Here is a 17900-nt window from a genome sequence, read left to right as displayed (position 1 = left end):
TGACTCTCTGCATGTCTATGTAGGTAAGATCAAAACCTAAATGAAAGTTTCTGCTATTGAAATTTAGTGACAATAGCAGAATTTTATTTGATGTAAAACAGTGCAATTATTTGTCCTTTGAATAAATTCCATATGTGACCTAAAGTTTTGAAAACACCACATCATCTCTATTAAATAAAATTATGTGCAACCTAGAAATTTGGATCTTTTCACTCCCAAGAGAATACAGGTTTTCTCTACATTTAGTCTATGAGTAGGTTTGCAAGATGGTGTTACCAATGTAGAGCTGTATTAGATGCAAGTCTTATTATCTGAATAGATTTGCTAATGAAATAAGATTGAATCCCAGCAACAAAGCCTCAACCTCGGGCCTTTTATAATATTCACGTTTTATACTTTCAAAATAAGAATATAAAACCAAGTTTTGTAAAATAAAAGTGGTGCAAAATTGAAGACAACTGTTTGTAGAAATGAATTAACAAAATATTGTCTTTATGCAATTTGTGGTCACATTCCAAGAATTAATTAACATCTCTCAAATACTTTGTACAGATCAGGCAGATTGGCAAGCTGCAGGATGGATCCATCCTCTGCGAAGTGTTTCGGTGGAAGGAGGAGAGTTCTGAAAGCTTTGGAAACAACATGTTCTATAGTCCACTTCCAGGGCTTGTCACTACCAAACTCCTGATTATAAAGAAAAAGACAGTTGCACACTATATAAACGTCAATAAGCAATGCATTAAACTTAATACATCTCTAACATTTAGAAACCTTTCCGGGATTGATCTCTCCCTTTCCATAAATAGTTGACTTCTTCAACACCAGTCACTGGTCCCTAATCAAAGAGGTCATTCTCCATATATGGCTGTCAGCCAAAAGCACAACCATGCAGGTGGTGAGGTGGAATTACAGCTGAACTGAACTACAACTACCACCAACAGTGTCACCAGCAATCAGGAGCAGGGATCCAGATAGATTTGCTGCTTCAAGTGATGGTGATGTAATCACGTTACAGCCAATACACATTTTAAAAGGTTGCACTTCAGAAATAGTATCCCCAATTCATCAATTGTCTTACGGCGAATTTGTGTTAACAAAACGTGCATTATAGCAGAATGAACTGTACTTGTTTCATTATTGTCAAGTTTGGACTGGTAAAAATTAATAAAGTAGGAGCAAATTTTACTCCACCACCCAGGTCGCCATCATCCATAATGATCAAGGAAATTTAGAAAAGCATGACATTTGTTTCCCTGTGTTGTATAGTGTGATCTAATTTAGCTACATTCAAAATTAGAGGGCATTCATATGCATTTAGCAATATAAAACCTATGCAAATCTATCCATTTGACTCTTTAGAACGTGACTTAGCCAAGTCAATCCATTTACAGATTTTATATACACTTGTAAGACAAAATGAGGTCGGATTGTTTTGTCATTTTTCTGTGATTAAGTTAGTCTGTCAGTTAAAGGAACAAAGTAGTCATGCAAAACTATTATGCGCACTTCACAATTTTTTGCAACCTCAAACCAAAGCACAAGAATTAGTAATCAATGCTAACTGAGTGACACCTACCTGCTGCTTTTTGTTTACAAAAGGTTGAGGCTTGGCTCAATGCCAATTCCCCTTTTCAAAGTCTAGGTTGGAGGCTATTGCATTCTCACAGCCTCTGCAGCATGATCCAAAAACACTTCGGATACAAAAGAAGCAAGCGAAATGACAAGAGACAACAGGAAGCGGGATGTTGTTAGTCTGATTATTTCTGGATTTACTCCACGGCATCAAGTCACTCCAAGACATATTCACAGCTTGTTGTGCTTCACAGAACAGCAATTATCAATCTATTTAGATCCTCTCTTCCTTAGGCAGTCCCTCAGGATCTAGGATACCTTCCATGCTGGTTGGGTGGTTTCTAAAATGCCTTAAATATCCTCGATATGCAAACTGCAGACTCTGTCACGTGCAGGGAAAATGGCATTCTAAGAGTTGGGTACATACATGGTTTGGAGAGTCGTGCATTGTATCCAAACTCAACTTCTCATCTGTGCCTGACAATCTGTCTTGCTGTGTTTGGTGTTTTCCCAGATGAAACTTTTCTATTTTGGTCAGTCACGAGAGGGTCTCTCATGACTCACTGGTGATGTTTGACCTCTTCAGAGATACCATGAGGACATCCCTAAAACATTTATGTTGTCCTCCCTTTAATCTCCTGCCAGCACCAAGTTTTGAGTACAACAATTGCTGCAGCAATCTGCTGTCAATTATCTATCTGACATATCCCATCCAGCGGTCCTCAATATTAGGCTTATTGATAAGGGAAAGGTTCTTCTTATTGATTCTGCTTTACTGACATAACACATTGATCTAATGGACACTTGCAGTTATTATTGACCTTACTTAAGAACAGTAAAACAGTTGATCACATTTATACCTGCTGACCCAAATTTGGTGACACCTGAGATTCTGTATCCAGTGTATATTCTTTTCTGATGGAGTAAAACATACCACATTCCTTGCTTAATTTTTCAAAACACTCCTTTTCTTCATCCCAGTTCACCTAAATAAAGAGAGGAACATGATGTACGTATAATCACAAAAGATGCCAGGCACAATAAGATTAGACACAATGAAAACTACTTGCATCTTGTATTGTTATTTGGTGTCAAATACAACAATTTAAAATAAATACTGAAAATTGAAGTAAGGTTTAAAAATAGTCAGTATTATTTCAATGCCTGGTCAAATGAGATTTTGCCATGATCAAGTGTGAATTACGGTATGGTTGCATTCGGAATTGGCTAGTTTATCAGAGAGGAGGTCAAGCTGGAACCTGGATTGTCAAAGCAGTTATTCTGAATCGAAAGGTGAGAACTGCACACATACAAACAACATACTGCAGATGCCCTGGAAATCCAGAATTCATGAAATATTCAGCAAGTTCAGAAACCAAGAGGGAAGCAGAGTTAATGTTTCAGGTTGACACTGAGGAAAGATATGAATGTAATAGGTTTCAAGCAAATGAAGAGAAAAAAATGGAAAATCTAATGCAGGGTAAAGGCCAGGACATATTGTTAGGTGAAATAAGCTTTCATGGTAGAAACACTAAAGGGTAATGAGACAAAGAAAAAATATATTTCCAAACGAGAACTGAAAAAAATGACCCAGTAAAAACAGATGTGGAGGCAGAGGTTATAATCTAACATAGTTGAACTCAGTGTTGAGTCCAAGAGTCTGTACAGTGCTGAGTTGAAAGATGTGATGCTGTTCACAAAACTAAAATCAAACTTATTTTGACCAATGTAGTTGGCCAAGGACAAATTGGGCAGAATGAAAGTGAGGTGGCGACTAATGACAGGAAGCACAGATCGAATACAGGTATTCCACATTGCAGTCAACCAGCATATGTTTGATCTCTGTGATGGACATGTCATGTCCATAAGGAAGCAAGATGGAATTATGGACATTGTATTATTTTAATATGGTATCTGGAAAATCAGGTATCTTTTGTTTATGGTTTCTAGTGGAAATGGTAGCATGGTGTTTGTGTCACTGGACTGGTAATCCAGACACCCAGGCTAATGCACTAGGAACATGGGTTCAAATCCCAGCACAGTAGCTAATGAAATTTAAGTTCACTAACTAATAAATGAAGTGTAAACTAGTCTCTGTAATGCTGAATGAACCTGTAACAGAATGCTGCTGGAACAAAGTGTAAACCTGAGAGTTTGGCAAGTAAGGAAGCTTGGTGAAGAGGGGAGGGAAAAGATTTTCCTTTCCTTTTCCAACTTAGTCAGCTCCAAAATACTGGGAGTTAAAATACTGTACAAGAAGGGTCAGAGAGCCAGTAGGAGGTCAACTATGTGAAACTTGCTACAATTAATATAGTTGGAAAGGGGAATGTGATCCCGCAGTCAGAATTTAGCAGCCAGCCAGCACCTCAAAAGGAGTAATCTTGGTATTACTCCCAATGTCTTGTGAAAGTGAGGACAGAAGCAATAAGATGACATAGATGAATGTACAGCTGCAGGAAAAATTATAAAGGAAGGAAGACTTCAAAAGCCTGAACTTGTTCTGGGAGAGGGGCCAGCTGTTTGTGTCTGAACAGGGCTGAGACAGAGTTCCTTGCTAATGCTTCTAGGGAGCTTTGACCTTTCTCTGCAGGGTTGCAGAAATCAGGGAAGAATAACATCATGGTGCATATAATAATGGGAGAAACAGATAAGCACCAGAATACAGAATAGTTAATTAATAGATAGAATCAAAGCAAGGGGAAAATTAAAACATTCTAAATCAAGGATGCACTGCATATACGTGCATGTGTGGAGTAAAGCATATAAGACTGATGAGTCGAATGATGCAACCCTTTTGAATGATATGTAATGATAACAGAGACTTAGTTCAAGGAGAAGCTGGATTGGATCATGAGACATAGGAGCTGAAGGAGGCTGTTCAGCCCATTCAGTCTGTTCCACCATTCAATGAGATAATGGCTGATTCTATAATCCTCAATTCCACTTTCCTATCTTTTCCCCATAATCCTCGATTCCTTTTCGAAATAAAAATGACTCTCTCAGTCTTGAATAAACTTAGTGACCCAGTATCTTCAGGCCTCTGTGGTAAAAAATTCCACAGATCCATTACGCTGTGAGAAAATAAACCACTCATCTTTGCCTTTAAAGGATGATCCCTTGATATGAAATTATGCCTCCTAGTCAGAGACTCTCCCAAAAGACCTATGCATCTAACCAATCAAGCCCCCTAAGAATCTAGTATGATTCAATAAGATCACCTCACTCTCAGTGTCTAGGATGCAAAGACCTTGGTGTTGTAAGTTTTGAATTTTGGAGCCAGACAACTAAGCTGAAATGATTTTTATCAATCCTCTACAATTTGATTTTATAGATACAAGTAACAAGTTACCCACCTCTGTAGCGAGACGCAGGATGAACATTGGCAACCCCTCCAGAGCTGGAACATAGTTTTCCAAGAGTAGAGGTAATCCAGTCAGGTTTCCCTCCTAGGAATGAGCACAGTGAATAATTCTAACAATGGCTTTCTCCAGAGTGTCACAGGCAGTCCCCAAATTATGAATGGGTTCAACTTCTGAGTTTGTTTCTAAGTCGATTTGTATGAGAGTTGGAACTCAACATATTTACAACTATTTTATTTTGTACTCAGTACAAGCATTCCTAAGTCTGATGTTTGCAAATCAGGGACCAGCTGTAACTGCAATGACAAAGCACTTTATTTCTTTGTCCATCTTTACCAAGAAACAGATAGACTGTTTAAGCAGGACATTCCAGATTCTAACAACTTTCAGTCACCTTAAATTAGTATACTAACCTCATCAATACCAAGGGAAAAGTAATCTTGTAGCATTTCAGATTTTGTTTTCAAAAAATCAACAATATACTCTGCCAATCCTTCTTTGGGACCGTCTTCTTCTGTCCAGCCGCTTTCTGGACTGTCCAATGCTAGCATTGCCAATTCATACAAAGGGGCAGGGCTCTGAACACAAGGTAGAAAAACAAATTTGGTGTCCTGTGCTAGCAATGAAATTACTAAGACAAAGAATAACATCACACACTTACCGACAACTTCAACACTCCAAAATTACCAAAGTCATAGATTAAGATCTGGTAGAATAATTCCTGACTGAAAGAAAAGCATAACTTGGAGTCAAAAATTATTTATAAACAATATGGCATTTACAAAGTCAGAAACACTTTGAGGCAGCAGTTGGTTCAAAGACAACAATAATATATTTATTAATACAAGGAAATGCTGGGAATATGCAGCATCAGTAGAGAGAAACAGTTAACATTCATTGGAATAAAAGCAAAATACAGTAAATGCTGGAGAATCTCAGCAGATCTGGCAGCAGTTCTGAGAAAGAATGCATTGGAAACTGTTTCTAGTACTGCAAAAAGTTCTTGAGCTGAAATATCAACTTACTTTTTACATTGAATTTGCTTGGTTTATTGAATATCTCTTGTATTTTCTATTCATATTACACGTTGTCTTTAACTTTTTTTAACAAAAAGGTTCCCATAAAGCTGAATCAGTAGATTTTAAGAGACCTCACTCCCACTACAGTTTATGAATAATGTTCACGAGTCACCCCTTTTCAATCTCAAAACACCCTACTTCTTCAAATATTCTCATAACAATGTAGCATGAACACTGGGAGGCCTATGCTCAATTCTGTTCTGCTGTTTGGATAAGTTGGAGCAAACATTTGTCCTATTGTTAAAATAGCTCTAAATTACTCTTTGTAGCATCCTAAAGCTAGGAAATACTAACTTTCTCAGTCTTTCATTCCTGCCACAAAATCTAAACTTGGTGTTATTTAATCACTGCCTCCTGATTAAACACATCTTCCCTTTGACTCTATTTGGCCTATTATGATACCTCCAAATGAGCCGTTGGCCCTTCAACTGCAATTCTGACAATGAAAGCAAATGCTCCTCAGAAGGATGGATTGTATCTGAATTGGAAGGGGACAAAGATACTGGCAGGGAGATTTGCTAGAGCTACTTGGGAGGATTTAAACTAGTAAGGTGTGGGGGGGGAAAACCAGGAAGATTGTGAATAAAGAGATCAATCCGAGACTGGTACAGTTGAGAAAAGAAGCAAGTCAAACAGTAACGACAGGTAGGAACAAAGCAGAGAACAAGGTAGAACTGATAAATTAAACTGCATTTATTTCAATCCAAGAAGCCTAACAGGGAAGGCAGATGAACTCTGGGCATGGTTAGGAACATGGAATTGGGATATCACAGCAATTACAGAAACATGGCTCAGGGATGGGCAGGATTAGCAGCTTAATGTTCCAGGATACAAATACTACAGGATGGATAGGAAGGGAGGCAAGAGAAGAGGGCGAGTGACTTCTTGTTAAAATTAACATTACAGCTGTACTTTGGGAGAATATTCCCAGAAATACATCCAGGGAAGATTTTTGGGTGGACCTGGGAAGAAGAAAGGGATGAGCACCTTATTGGGATTGTATTATAGATCCCCTAATAATCAGCAGGAAATTTAGAAACAAATTTATAAAAGAGATTTCAGTTATCTGTAAGAATAAATGGGTGGTTATGAAGTTAAAAATCACACAACACAAGGCTATAGTCCAACAGGTTTATCTGGAAGCACTAGCTTTCGAAGCGCTGCTCCTTCATCAGGTGGTTGAGGCCATCCCCATGGGTACCAAGCTTGGATATCAGTCTCTGCTCGGCCACTTTTCGTTGTTGCCTGTCCCAAAGTCCACCTTGGAGGACGGTCACCCAAAGGTCCAAGGTCGAATATCCCAGACCGATGAAGTGTTCTCCGACTGGGAGGGAACACTCCTGTGTTGATTGTTGTACGGTGTCCATTCATCCGCTGCCGTAGCATCTGCTTGGAGTGTTTAGATTAGAATCGTCTGGCCATTGTGGCACAGACAGCCTCACACAGGGAAGCTCACACCTTCAATACATTATCTGGGCTGACAAGACACCAATTTTTAAAGTTCACTTGAGAATGTAACTTTTTAAAAAAACGTTTTGTGATTTACATATGAAAGAACTGAACCCAACATGTTCATTCTAACAGATGAGAGACTTAACAAACAATCCAGGTCTTTTTCAAGATATAATTTTAGTTACATCACACTGTAAACTTTTGCTATAAATTCTGTGTCTTACAATCTTTTTCTCCACAACCACCTGAAAGTGTGGTCAGAAAGCTAGTGCTTCCAAATAAACCTGTTGGACTATAACCTGGTGTCGTGTGATTTTTTAAAATTTGTACACCCTGTCCAACACTGGTGCCTCCAAATCAGGGTGGTTATGGGAGGGGATTTTAACTTTCCAAACATAGACTGGGACTGCCATAGTGTTAAGGGTTTAGATGGAGAGGAATTTGTTAACAGTGTACAAGAACACTTTCTGATTTAGTATGTGGCTGTACCTACTAGAGAAAGTGCAAAACTTGACTTACTCTTGGGAAATAAGGTAGGGCAGGTGACTGATGTGTCAGTGGGGGAGCACGTTGGGGCTAGTGACCATAAATTTATTAGTTTTAAAATAGTGATGGAAAAGGATAGATTAAATCTAACTGTTGAAGTTGTAAATTGGAGGAAGGCTAATTTTAACGGTATTATGCAAACACTTTCAAAAGCGGATTGGGGGCAGATGGTCGCAGGTAAAGGGATGGCTGGAAAATGGGAAGCCTTCAGAAATAAGATAACAAGAATCCAGAGAAAGTATATTCCTGTTAGGGTGAAAGGGAAGGCTGGTAGGTATGGGGAATGCTGGATGACTAAAGACATTGAGGGTTTGGCTAAGGAAAAGAAGGAAGCATATGTAAGGTATAGACAGGAAAGATTGAGTGAATCCTTAGAAGAGTATAAAGGAAGTAGGAGTATACTTAACAGGGAAATCAGGAGGGCAAAAAGGGGACATGAGATAGCTTTGGCAAATAGAATTAAGGAGAATCCAAAAGGGATTTTACAAATACATTAAAGACAAAAAGGTAACTAGGGAGAGAATAGGGCCCCTCAAAGATCAGCAAGGCGGCCTTTGTGTGGAGCCACAGAAAATGGGATACTAAATGAGTATTTTGCATCAGTATTTACATGGAAAAGGATATGAAAGACAGACTGTATGGAAATAGATGGTGACATCTTGCAAAATGTCCATATTTCAGAGGAGGAAGTGTTGGATGTCTTGAAACGGTTAAAAGTGGATAAATCCCCAGGACCTGATCAGGTGTACCGAGAAAATTGTGTGAAGCTAGAGAAGTGATTGCTGGGCCTAGGAGTGGGAGCAGGTTCCAAGGACTTGCGACGGGAGTGGGAGCGGGTTCGGGTTCCAAGGGTCTGCGACAGGAGTGGGACCGGGTTCTGAGGGGCTACAGCGGGAGTGAGAGCAGGTTCTGAGAGGCTACAGCGAGAGTTGCTGCAGAGGCAGTTTCCGAGGGTCTGCAGCAGGAGTGGGGGTGAGTTCTGAGGGGGGCACGCCGGAAACAGGAGTGGGTTCCGAGGGCCTGTGGTAGTAGTGGGACCGGGTTCATAGGGCCTGCGGCAGGAGCGGGTGCGCATTCAGAGGGCGTGTGGCAGGAGTGGGAGCGAGAACGGGAACGGATTCTGAGGGCATGTGGTAGGAGTGGGAGCAGGTTCCAAGGGGTAACTGCAGGATTGGGCGTACGATCGGGTTCAGAGGGCCTGCTGCAGGTTTGGGAGCGTGATCGGGTTCAGAGAGCCTGCGGCAGGACCAGGAGTGGGAGCGGATTCAGAGGGCCTGTGGCGGAACCGGGATCGGGTGCGGGTTCAGAAGGCCTGTGGCTGGAGCAGGAGTGGATTCTGAGGGGCTACGGTTGGAGCGGGAACAAGTTCTGAGGGCCGTGACGGGAGTGGGTTCTGAGGGCCTGTGGCGGGAGTGGGGACGGGTTCCGAGGGGTTATGGTAGGAGCGGGTGCAAGTTCCGAGGGCCTGTCATGGGAGTAGGAGCGAGTCCCTAGGGCCTGTGGTGGGAGAGAGAGCGGGAGTGGGCTCCGAGGGCCTTTGGTGGGAGTGGGAGCATGTTCCAAGGGCCTGTGGTGGGAGTGGGAACGGGAGTGGGTTCCTAGGGCCTGTGGTGGGAGCAAGAACGGGAACGTGTTCCAAGGGGCTACGACGGAATTTATAGTGGGAGCGAGTCCGGGTTCCAAGGGCCTGGGGCGGGAGCGGGTTCTGAGGTGCTATGGTGGGAGGAGCAGGATCCGAGGTTCTCCGGTAGGAGTTGATTCCAAGTGCCTACGGCGGGAGCTGGAGTGGTGCAGGTGTCAAGGGCCCACGGCGTAAGTGCAAGTAGCAGGAGATGCAGAGGGCCCACAGGGGGAGTGGGAGCCAGGACCAAGGGCCTACAGCAGACTTGGGAGTGAGTTCCAATGGCCTACAGTGGGAGTGAGAGTGCGGGCAGGTACCAAGGGCCTGCGACAGGAGTGGGGGCGGGTGCTGAGTACCAACAGCAGGAGTTGGTTCCAGTGGCCTGTCGTGGAAGTGGTGCGGGAGCGGGCTCTGAGGTCCTGCTGTGAGAGCACGTTCAGAGGGCCCAAGGCAGCCCTGAGACTCGAAGCTTGAGAGAGGAAGGCCCTCTTACCTTAGAAAAATAAGATTTGGATCTGAACACTTTCTCTTCATTTTTTTGCTTTTGTGGTTTTGTTTTAATTCTAATTTGTGTAACTTCAATGGATGTTTTGGTTTCTGTATCTATTTATTGGCTTTTTAAAAAAAAATTGTGCTTTTGCATCTAAGATTGCAAGTGAGTGGTGACTTTGTTTGCTTTTCACTATACTCCAGTATTGAGTACATGTGACAATGAACCTAATTCTAATTCTGCTGCCAGTGAGATGTGGATGTATTGTGATGCACAGGGCATCAAATTTGTCTAGTGAGCTGAATGGTCCAGTGCATAATTACCTGTCCACCACTGTATTTTTTTTAAATTAACTGCGAATGTTTGAGGAAACTTATTTAATTTGGTCTACTATTTACATTAATACTGTACTACACAGGAAACTTCCGACAGATGGACTTGAAATCATTACTGAGGTACAGATAATAATCAAATAGGCTCACACAACAGAGATGGTCCTGTTTTAATAGGATGATGTTGTGAATCCTTCTTTTAAAAAGTTCTCTGTCATTTTCTGTGCATTCTGTCAAAATGGCAACATGATTGAATTCAAGGGTACACAAGAGGAGATCCACAAGGAGTTGGTGGTGACATTCAATTCTGCCCTGTGATAGCAGCAGGGCTTACTGCAAGATTTTTCATAGTTCACTCAGTTCAATTCTAGGAGTCACTGAAAGCAATTCCACAATGACAGATAGTTGAAGGTAGAGAATGAGATAGGAATGGACTCTGTATGGATGCTGATTTTTTTTTTTAGCTGCCCTGCAGGGAAGGAATCAATTGCTAAAATGATACCAATAACTGCAGATGTTAGAAATCTGAAACAAAAGTAGTAATTGCTGGACAAACTCAGCAGATCTGGTAACATCTGTGGAGCAAAATCAGAATCAACGTTTCAGATCCAGGAACTTCTTCAGAACTATCAGAAATCGTCAAAAAAATCTGTGGGATCTGTTCTGATCACATATGATATTACCTCCTTAAATTCCAAATCCACAACTACTTCCATCCAGAAGCACAAGGGCAGCAGATACATGGGAGTACCACTATCTGAAAGCATCCTCCAAATCACTCACTACCCTGACTTGGGAACATATCACTGTTCCTTCAAAGTTAGTTAGTTAGTCAAAACTATGAAATTCCCTCCTTAATGTCTACCTACAGCTCATGGAATGCAGCAGTTCAAAGCAGCACCTCGCATTACTTCAAGGGCAAATAGGGATGGGAAATAAATGCTGGCTGTGCCAGCAATGCCCACATTACATTAATGAGCAAAACCAAATATGCATTGTGGGGTGTTCAGTCAAAGTGTACTATCCATGTCTACCACATATAATTCTGGGCCTTAGAATTGTATTATTGTTCTAACTTGTATAGTAAGAACTAGTTTTTTCAATACCATTGATGCTTGTAACTTTACACTTAGTATGTTCCCTGGACCACACATATTGTCGACTTGAAAAATGAAAGCTTACTGGCCCGTAACCAGATAATTGCATACTTTCTTGGCATCACCCAAGATTATAACAAAATTCACAGTCTATTCTGGGATCATAACAATATATGAATTACCTGAGTTTAGTAGTATTGATCAGGTAAAGTTTTGTTTGATACTGCACCAGTGCCCACTGAGGATTTACACAACCAACAAATGAATGATTCTGTAACATGTCTTGTAGGCCTTAGAGACAAAATAGCAAGAAAATTAGTACCCTGACCACAATAATTCCATCTTATTGCATCACGTGAAGTATAACATCAACAGCATTTCTATTGTATTTGTTTTGTCCAATTTTGATTTCATTCTCACTTACTGAGAAACACTGGATAATGGCTTGGCTAATCCATCTGTAAGAAATGGCAATATATACACACAAAACCAACACACATGAACTTTGCCTCTCATCTATTCCTCCTCTGACAGTAACATATACAATAGTTGGCACCTCTAACTTAAGACCATAAGACCTAGGAACATTAGTAGATGATCCGAATCATCGGGTCTCTCTGCCATTCTCAATTTACCTGCCTTTTCCAAAAAACCTTTTATCCTCTTACTGATTAAAAATCTATTTCAAACTTTAGTATACTTAACAATCCAGCATTCCACAGATTCATATACTTGAGAGAAGAAATTCCTCCTCTTCTGTCTTAAATGGCTGACCCATTATGCCCTCTGGTTTTAGACTCTCACAAGGGGAAACAATCTTCCAAAATCTACCCTGTCAAAGCCCCTAAAAACTTTACATGTTTTAATAAGGTCACCTTTCATTCTTATCTCCAATAGTACAAGCCTAATCTACTCAACGTCTTCTCGAAAGAAAATGCTTCCAGACTCAGGATTAACTGATTGGATACATTCCAGCAAAGGTTCAATGCCCACATATCTTTCTTTAGTTTTGGCTCCCAAAACTGTTCATTTTATTCCAGATGTGGTTGACCAGTGCCACATATAGTTTCAGCAATACTTCCCTAATTTTGTACTCCATTCTCATTGAATGAAAGGCCAACAGTCCACTTGTCTTACCCATTACCTGCTGAACCTGTACACTAACTTTTGTGGTTTTTCACCAAGGACTCCCAAACCTCTTTCCATTTAAATACTATTCATCTCTATTCTTCCTGCTTTCCCACATTATATTACATTTTGCCCACTGACCTAACCTATTTGTATCACTCTGCAGACTCTCATCTTCACCACTTGCCTTCCCATTTATTTCTGTGTCAACTGCAAACATGACAGCAAACATTCACTTCCCCGATTTAAATCATTAAAATATATTGTACCTGCATGGTTCTGATTGTTGATCTCCCCTTGCAGGGTGAGAACACTGGTTAAGTTAATAATTCTCCTCTTTGGAAGATGGGCAGCTGTCATCTCATGGCTGGAGTTCGCTTCTTTTATCTCACCTGGTGAATCAACCCTTGATCGTTTCCTATGAATAAACAAGATTTTGCCTTACATAAGTACCAAGATGCATTATTTTAGATTTATATACTGACAACTTCTTAACATATTCATCCCATTTATCCAGCCATTCACTTTCAGTTACTGGTTGTCTTAGAATCTTTTTATTTAATTTACACACCATTACATGGAAGACATTTCATAGTTTGGGTTATGTTTTTAACTGCCTCACAACAACAACAACTTAACAAAAATCATGAGTAGAAATAAATAGCAACAAAAGCAATGATGCCTTTATTTTTTGTTTTTGATAATTCAGTAATTTCTTTGCTAGCAGCAAGATCAGTAGACTCCAAGAATTTCAAGTGGCATGATTCAAACTAGCAACATAGTGCCAGATTTTCCATTTTCTAATTGAAAATTTTAGAATCAGAGTCTGATGTCACAAAACTGACGTGAGACTTTATTTGTTATTTTAAATAGAAATCTATAAAGTTACCTTGGCACTTAAAATTTATCACCATGGCAGAATACCACTATCTTCAAAACAAAAATAAGTAGGCCCTTAAACTAAACTGAAGACAACATTTATTTGAAGGATATGCAAAATTGTTTTCCTCTGCTCAGTCAAAAGATTAAAACCATCTTTCTTTTCCACTTACTGGAACAAAAACAATTCAAGGTTCAAGCAAGTTTTAATTTTTTTCACCAGTAATCTGAACATGCTTAACAAAAGGTGCTCAATAAATTGTATAGTGTTTACTGATCAAGTAGTGAATGAATTTGGATCTCAGTTACAGTTTAGCGAGGTATTCAATCCGTTGAGCTTCAATTTCAGTGTTCCACCACCAGAAGTAGAGTGGTACTTTGACCATTAAATACAGACCACCTGGGAACAGCTTTTGTCACCTATTCATTCAAACCAAGAATCATGCAAATTTAAACTCAAACTGCACTGAGCAGCTACTCAAAGCATTTAAAAATCAGTCTACTGAAATCTAACCAAGTGGATGAATACAAGAATTGCCAAAGAAAAAAAGTGACATACTCTTACACCAACAATTGTACACCTGCTCCATCCACCCTGTCAACAGAAAGGTCCCTTAGTTTTGCACTACAATTTTCCCTACAACCAGTAATATTTTCAAAATTTTAAACAGAAGAACTCAGTAGTTTGAAACTGTCAGTCACTTTTATCCAAACAATAAGATACACCCTATGCCACTCGAGGATATCACCTAGTGACAAGTGACAAACAGACAAGGACGTCGCAGGCACCACAGCTACTAGGGGGAAGGGTTTTCAGGGAGTGTGGAAAATCTTGACTGCGAGCTCTAACTACAATTTAATTTTATCAACTCCCTCACTTTATGCAACCTCCTTATGCACCAAGTTATAGCAGGGATGTGACTGTACTGGAAAGGATGCAGAGGAGATTAACTAGACATGTTGCCTGGGCTGGAGAATTTCAGTTATGAAAAGAGACTGGATAAACTGTGGTTGTTTTCCTTGGAGCAGAGGACATTGGGCGTGGGGTGGGAGCATTATTGAGATAAATAAAATTATGGGGGGGGGGGCATTGATAGGATAGACAGGAAGAGACTTTACCCTTTGGTGGAGAAATCAAGGACCGGGACAGATTTAAGGTAAGGGGCAGAAGGTTGAGAAGGGAAAAAAAAAGAGGAAAAAATGTTTTCACCCAGAGGCTAGCGAGAATCTCAAATTCACAGTCTGAAAGGGTGGTAGAGGAAGAAACACTCATAATATTTAAGTAGGATTTAGATGTGCACTTGCAATGCCAATGCATACAAAACTATGGTCCAAATGTTGGAAAATACGATTAGCCTACCAAGAAGCTTGTTTTTGACTGGCACAGAATTGATGGGCCAAAAGGCCTTTTTTTTTCTGTGCTGTGACTGTAACTAGCCCATGAAGAAATTCATAAAATAATGTTCAGAAATTCAAGGGATTTCTACATTGACAATTACCATTTACCTGGCTGGGGCACTGGATGGGTCATCATTGCATGGATGCAAGGGTTTCTGAATGTTTGTACTTGAGCTCCCAGCTTTTTCCGCAGCAAGTAAGTCAATATCACTTAGGTCCTCCATCTCAGAGTCCTGACACACAGTCCCTCCATCAACAGAAACAGTGGTGGGTAGTGCCTCCTGTGGTTTGTTGATTGGTTGTAGAAAGGCATCAATTTTTTGTTCCTTGGAGTCTGTGCGCACCATTTGATGAGCATATGGTTTGTCGCTCGAACTTGGAAGTGTGGCTGATGCTACTGAAGGCTTGATAAAGTCATTGGAGGTTATGGTTGGGCCAGGCAGTAAAGTCTAACCAGATTAAAAGAGAAATTTCCATTATATAGTAAGATATACAAAATTTATAATGCTATTACATTTATTTTATTGCTGTCACTCAAGGAAAGGGAGCACATGATCGACTGAACTAAGTTTTCCATATAAAACTCTCAAAATAGAGAACATAGCTGTCCATGCTATGTTACATGTTTCTGACAACTATTTTTAACTGAAAGTCAGGATTATCAATGTGTTTAAATAGGTAAACAATAATTATAAGATCCAGGCTTTTGCTTTTTAGCAGCAATAATATTTACTCTATTACTCAATTGGAAAGTAGCCAAGTTGCAAAGGATTTTAACAGGTGCAATCCTCTTCAAGTGGTATATTTGCAGCAGGCCAAGTTTCCAATGCCTCTGGCCCATCAGAAGCAATTCTGACTCTTTTGCCTCTCACTGGCCTCTCTTAAAGTCCCTATTAGACTGTACAATCTTTTGACTGAGTTCAATAGATTTACATTATATCCTCTGCTTCCATCTCATTCAATGTTTTTTTTGTTTTATTTCTTGTTTTAATTTCAGTAAGAGAAAGTATAACAGGCAATTAATTCCTCCAATTCTCCACTCAGTTTGTATCATTGGTGAGGCCAGAATTAATTTCCCATTTCTAAATGTCCGTCATTAGTGTGGTGAACCGACCTCTTTAAACTGATTGGTACACCCATTGCCCTGTCAGGGAGGGAGTTCCAGAATTTCAACCCAGTGGCAATGAAGAAACAACATTATATTTCCAAGTCAAGATAGTGTTAAATTTGGAAAGAAATTTGCAAGTGGTAGATATGATTCTAGAGGTGCTGTCATAGTTTCACATGTACACTTTGCAGTCACTATAGACCACTGATTTAGGAAATAAGTGCTTCAAGTGGTGAATGGGATGAGTGTCAGATGGAGTGCTTTATTTTGAATACAGTCATAGAGCCATAGAGATGTACAGCATGGAAACAAACACTTCGGTCCAACCCGTCCATGCCGAACAGATATCCCAACCCAATCTAGTCCCACCTGCCAGCACCCGGCCCATATCCCTCCAAACCCTTCCCATTCATATACCCATCCAAATGCATCTTAAATGTTGCAATTGTACCAGCCTCCACCACATCCTCTGGCAGCTCATTCCATACACATACCACCCTCTGCGTGGAAAAGTTGCCCCTTAGGTCTCTTTTACATCTTTCCCCTCTCATCCTAAACCTATCCCCTCTAGTTCACCTCTCAGCCTCAGACGCTCCAGGGAAAACAGCCCCAGCCTGTTCAGCCTCTCCCTGTAGCTCAAATCCTCCAACCCTGGCAACATCCTTGTAAATCTTTTCTGAACCCTTTCAAGTTTCACAACATCTTTTCGATAGGAAGGAGACCAGAATTGCACGCAACATTCTAACAGTGGCCTAACCAATATCTGTACAGCCGCAACATGACGTCCCAACTCCTGTACTCAATACTCTGACCAATAAAGGAAAGCATACCAAATACCTTCTTCACTATCCTATCTACCTGCGACTCCATTTTCAAGGAGCTATGAACCTGCACTCCAAGGTCTCTTTGTCCAGCAACACTCCCTAGGACCTTACCATTAAGTGTATAAGTCCTGCTAAAATTTGCTCTTCCAAATGCAGCACCTCGCATTTATCTGAATTAAACTCCATCTGTCACTTCTCAGCCCATTAGCCCATCTGGTCAAGATCCTGTTGTAATCTGAGGTAACCCTCTTCGCTGTCCACTACACCTCCAATTTTGGTGTCATCTGCAAACTTACTAACTGTACCTCTTATGCTCGCATCCAAATCATTTATGTCAATGACAAAAGTAGAGGACCCAGCACCGATCCTTGTGGCACTCCACTGGTCACAGGCCTCCAGTCTGAAAAACAACCCTCCACCACCACCTTCTGTCTTCTACCTTTGAGCCAGTTCTGTATCCAAATAGTAGTTCTCCCTGTATTCCGTGAGATCTAACCTTACTAATCAGTCTCCCATGGGGAACCTTGTCGAACGCCTTGCTGAAGTCCATATAGATCACATCTACTGCTCTGCCCTTATCAATCCTCTTTGTTACTTCTTCAAAAAACTCAATCAAGTTTGTGAGACATGACTTCCAACACACAAAGCCTTGTTGACTATCCCTAATCAGTCCTTGCCTTTTCAAATACACGTACATCCTGTCCCTCAGGATTCTCTCCAACAACTTGCCCACCACCGTCGTCAGGCTCACTGGTCTATAGTTCCCTAGCTTGTCTTTACCACCCTTCTTAAACAGTGGCACCACGTTTGCCAACCTCCAATCTTCCGGCACCTCACCTGTGACTATCGATGATACAAATATCTCAGCAAGAGGCCCAGCAGTCACTTCTCTAGCTTCACACAGAGTTCTAGGGTACACCTGATCAGGTACTGGGGATTTATCCACTTTTAACCATTTCACTTCCTCCTCTGTATTATGGACATTTTGCAAGATGTCACCGTCTATTTCCCTGCA

At 40.7% G+C, this 17900-nt stretch overlaps 2 protein-coding genes across 2 annotated transcripts in view; one reads left to right on the top strand and one right to left on the bottom strand.

Moving 5' to 3' along the window:
- lrrfip2 (leucine rich repeat (in FLII) interacting protein 2) overlaps nt 1-689 on the top strand; it is a 170121-nt gene extending 169432 nt beyond the window's left edge. Inside the window, exon 30 of the transcript XR_015756931.1 lies at nt 553-689. The gene's annotated coding sequence lies outside the window, so the exon portion shown is untranslated. The remainder of the gene's footprint in view (nt 1-552) is intronic.
- The window catches only part of mlh1 (mutL homolog 1, colon cancer, nonpolyposis type 2 (E. coli)), a 56674-nt gene continuing 39249 nt past the window's right edge, over nt 476-17900 (bottom strand). The window contains exons 12-19 of the mRNA XM_043688835.2: nt 15062-15402; nt 12946-13094; nt 11731-11839; nt 5593-5656; nt 5345-5509; nt 4926-5018; nt 2433-2558; nt 476-684 (exon numbers count right to left, since the gene is read on the bottom strand). Coding sequence (XP_043544770.2) covers nt 526-684; nt 2433-2558; nt 4926-5018; nt 5345-5509; nt 5593-5656; nt 11731-11839; nt 12946-13094; nt 15062-15402 — 1206 coding nt within the window. The 3' untranslated portion in view covers nt 476-525. The remainder of the gene's footprint in view (nt 685-2432; nt 2559-4925; nt 5019-5344; nt 5510-5592; nt 5657-11730; nt 11840-12945; nt 13095-15061; nt 15403-17900) is intronic.

This window comes from Chiloscyllium plagiosum, unplaced genomic scaffold (assembly GCF_037043375.1).
Source record: "Chiloscyllium plagiosum isolate Xiang-an unplaced genomic scaffold, Cpla_swu_hap1 HiC_scaffold_4, whole genome shotgun sequence".
In the NCBI taxonomy this organism is placed as follows: Eukaryota; Metazoa; Chordata; class Chondrichthyes; order Orectolobiformes; family Hemiscylliidae; genus Chiloscyllium; species Chiloscyllium plagiosum.
This window is presented reverse-complemented; position numbering and strand designations above follow the sequence as displayed.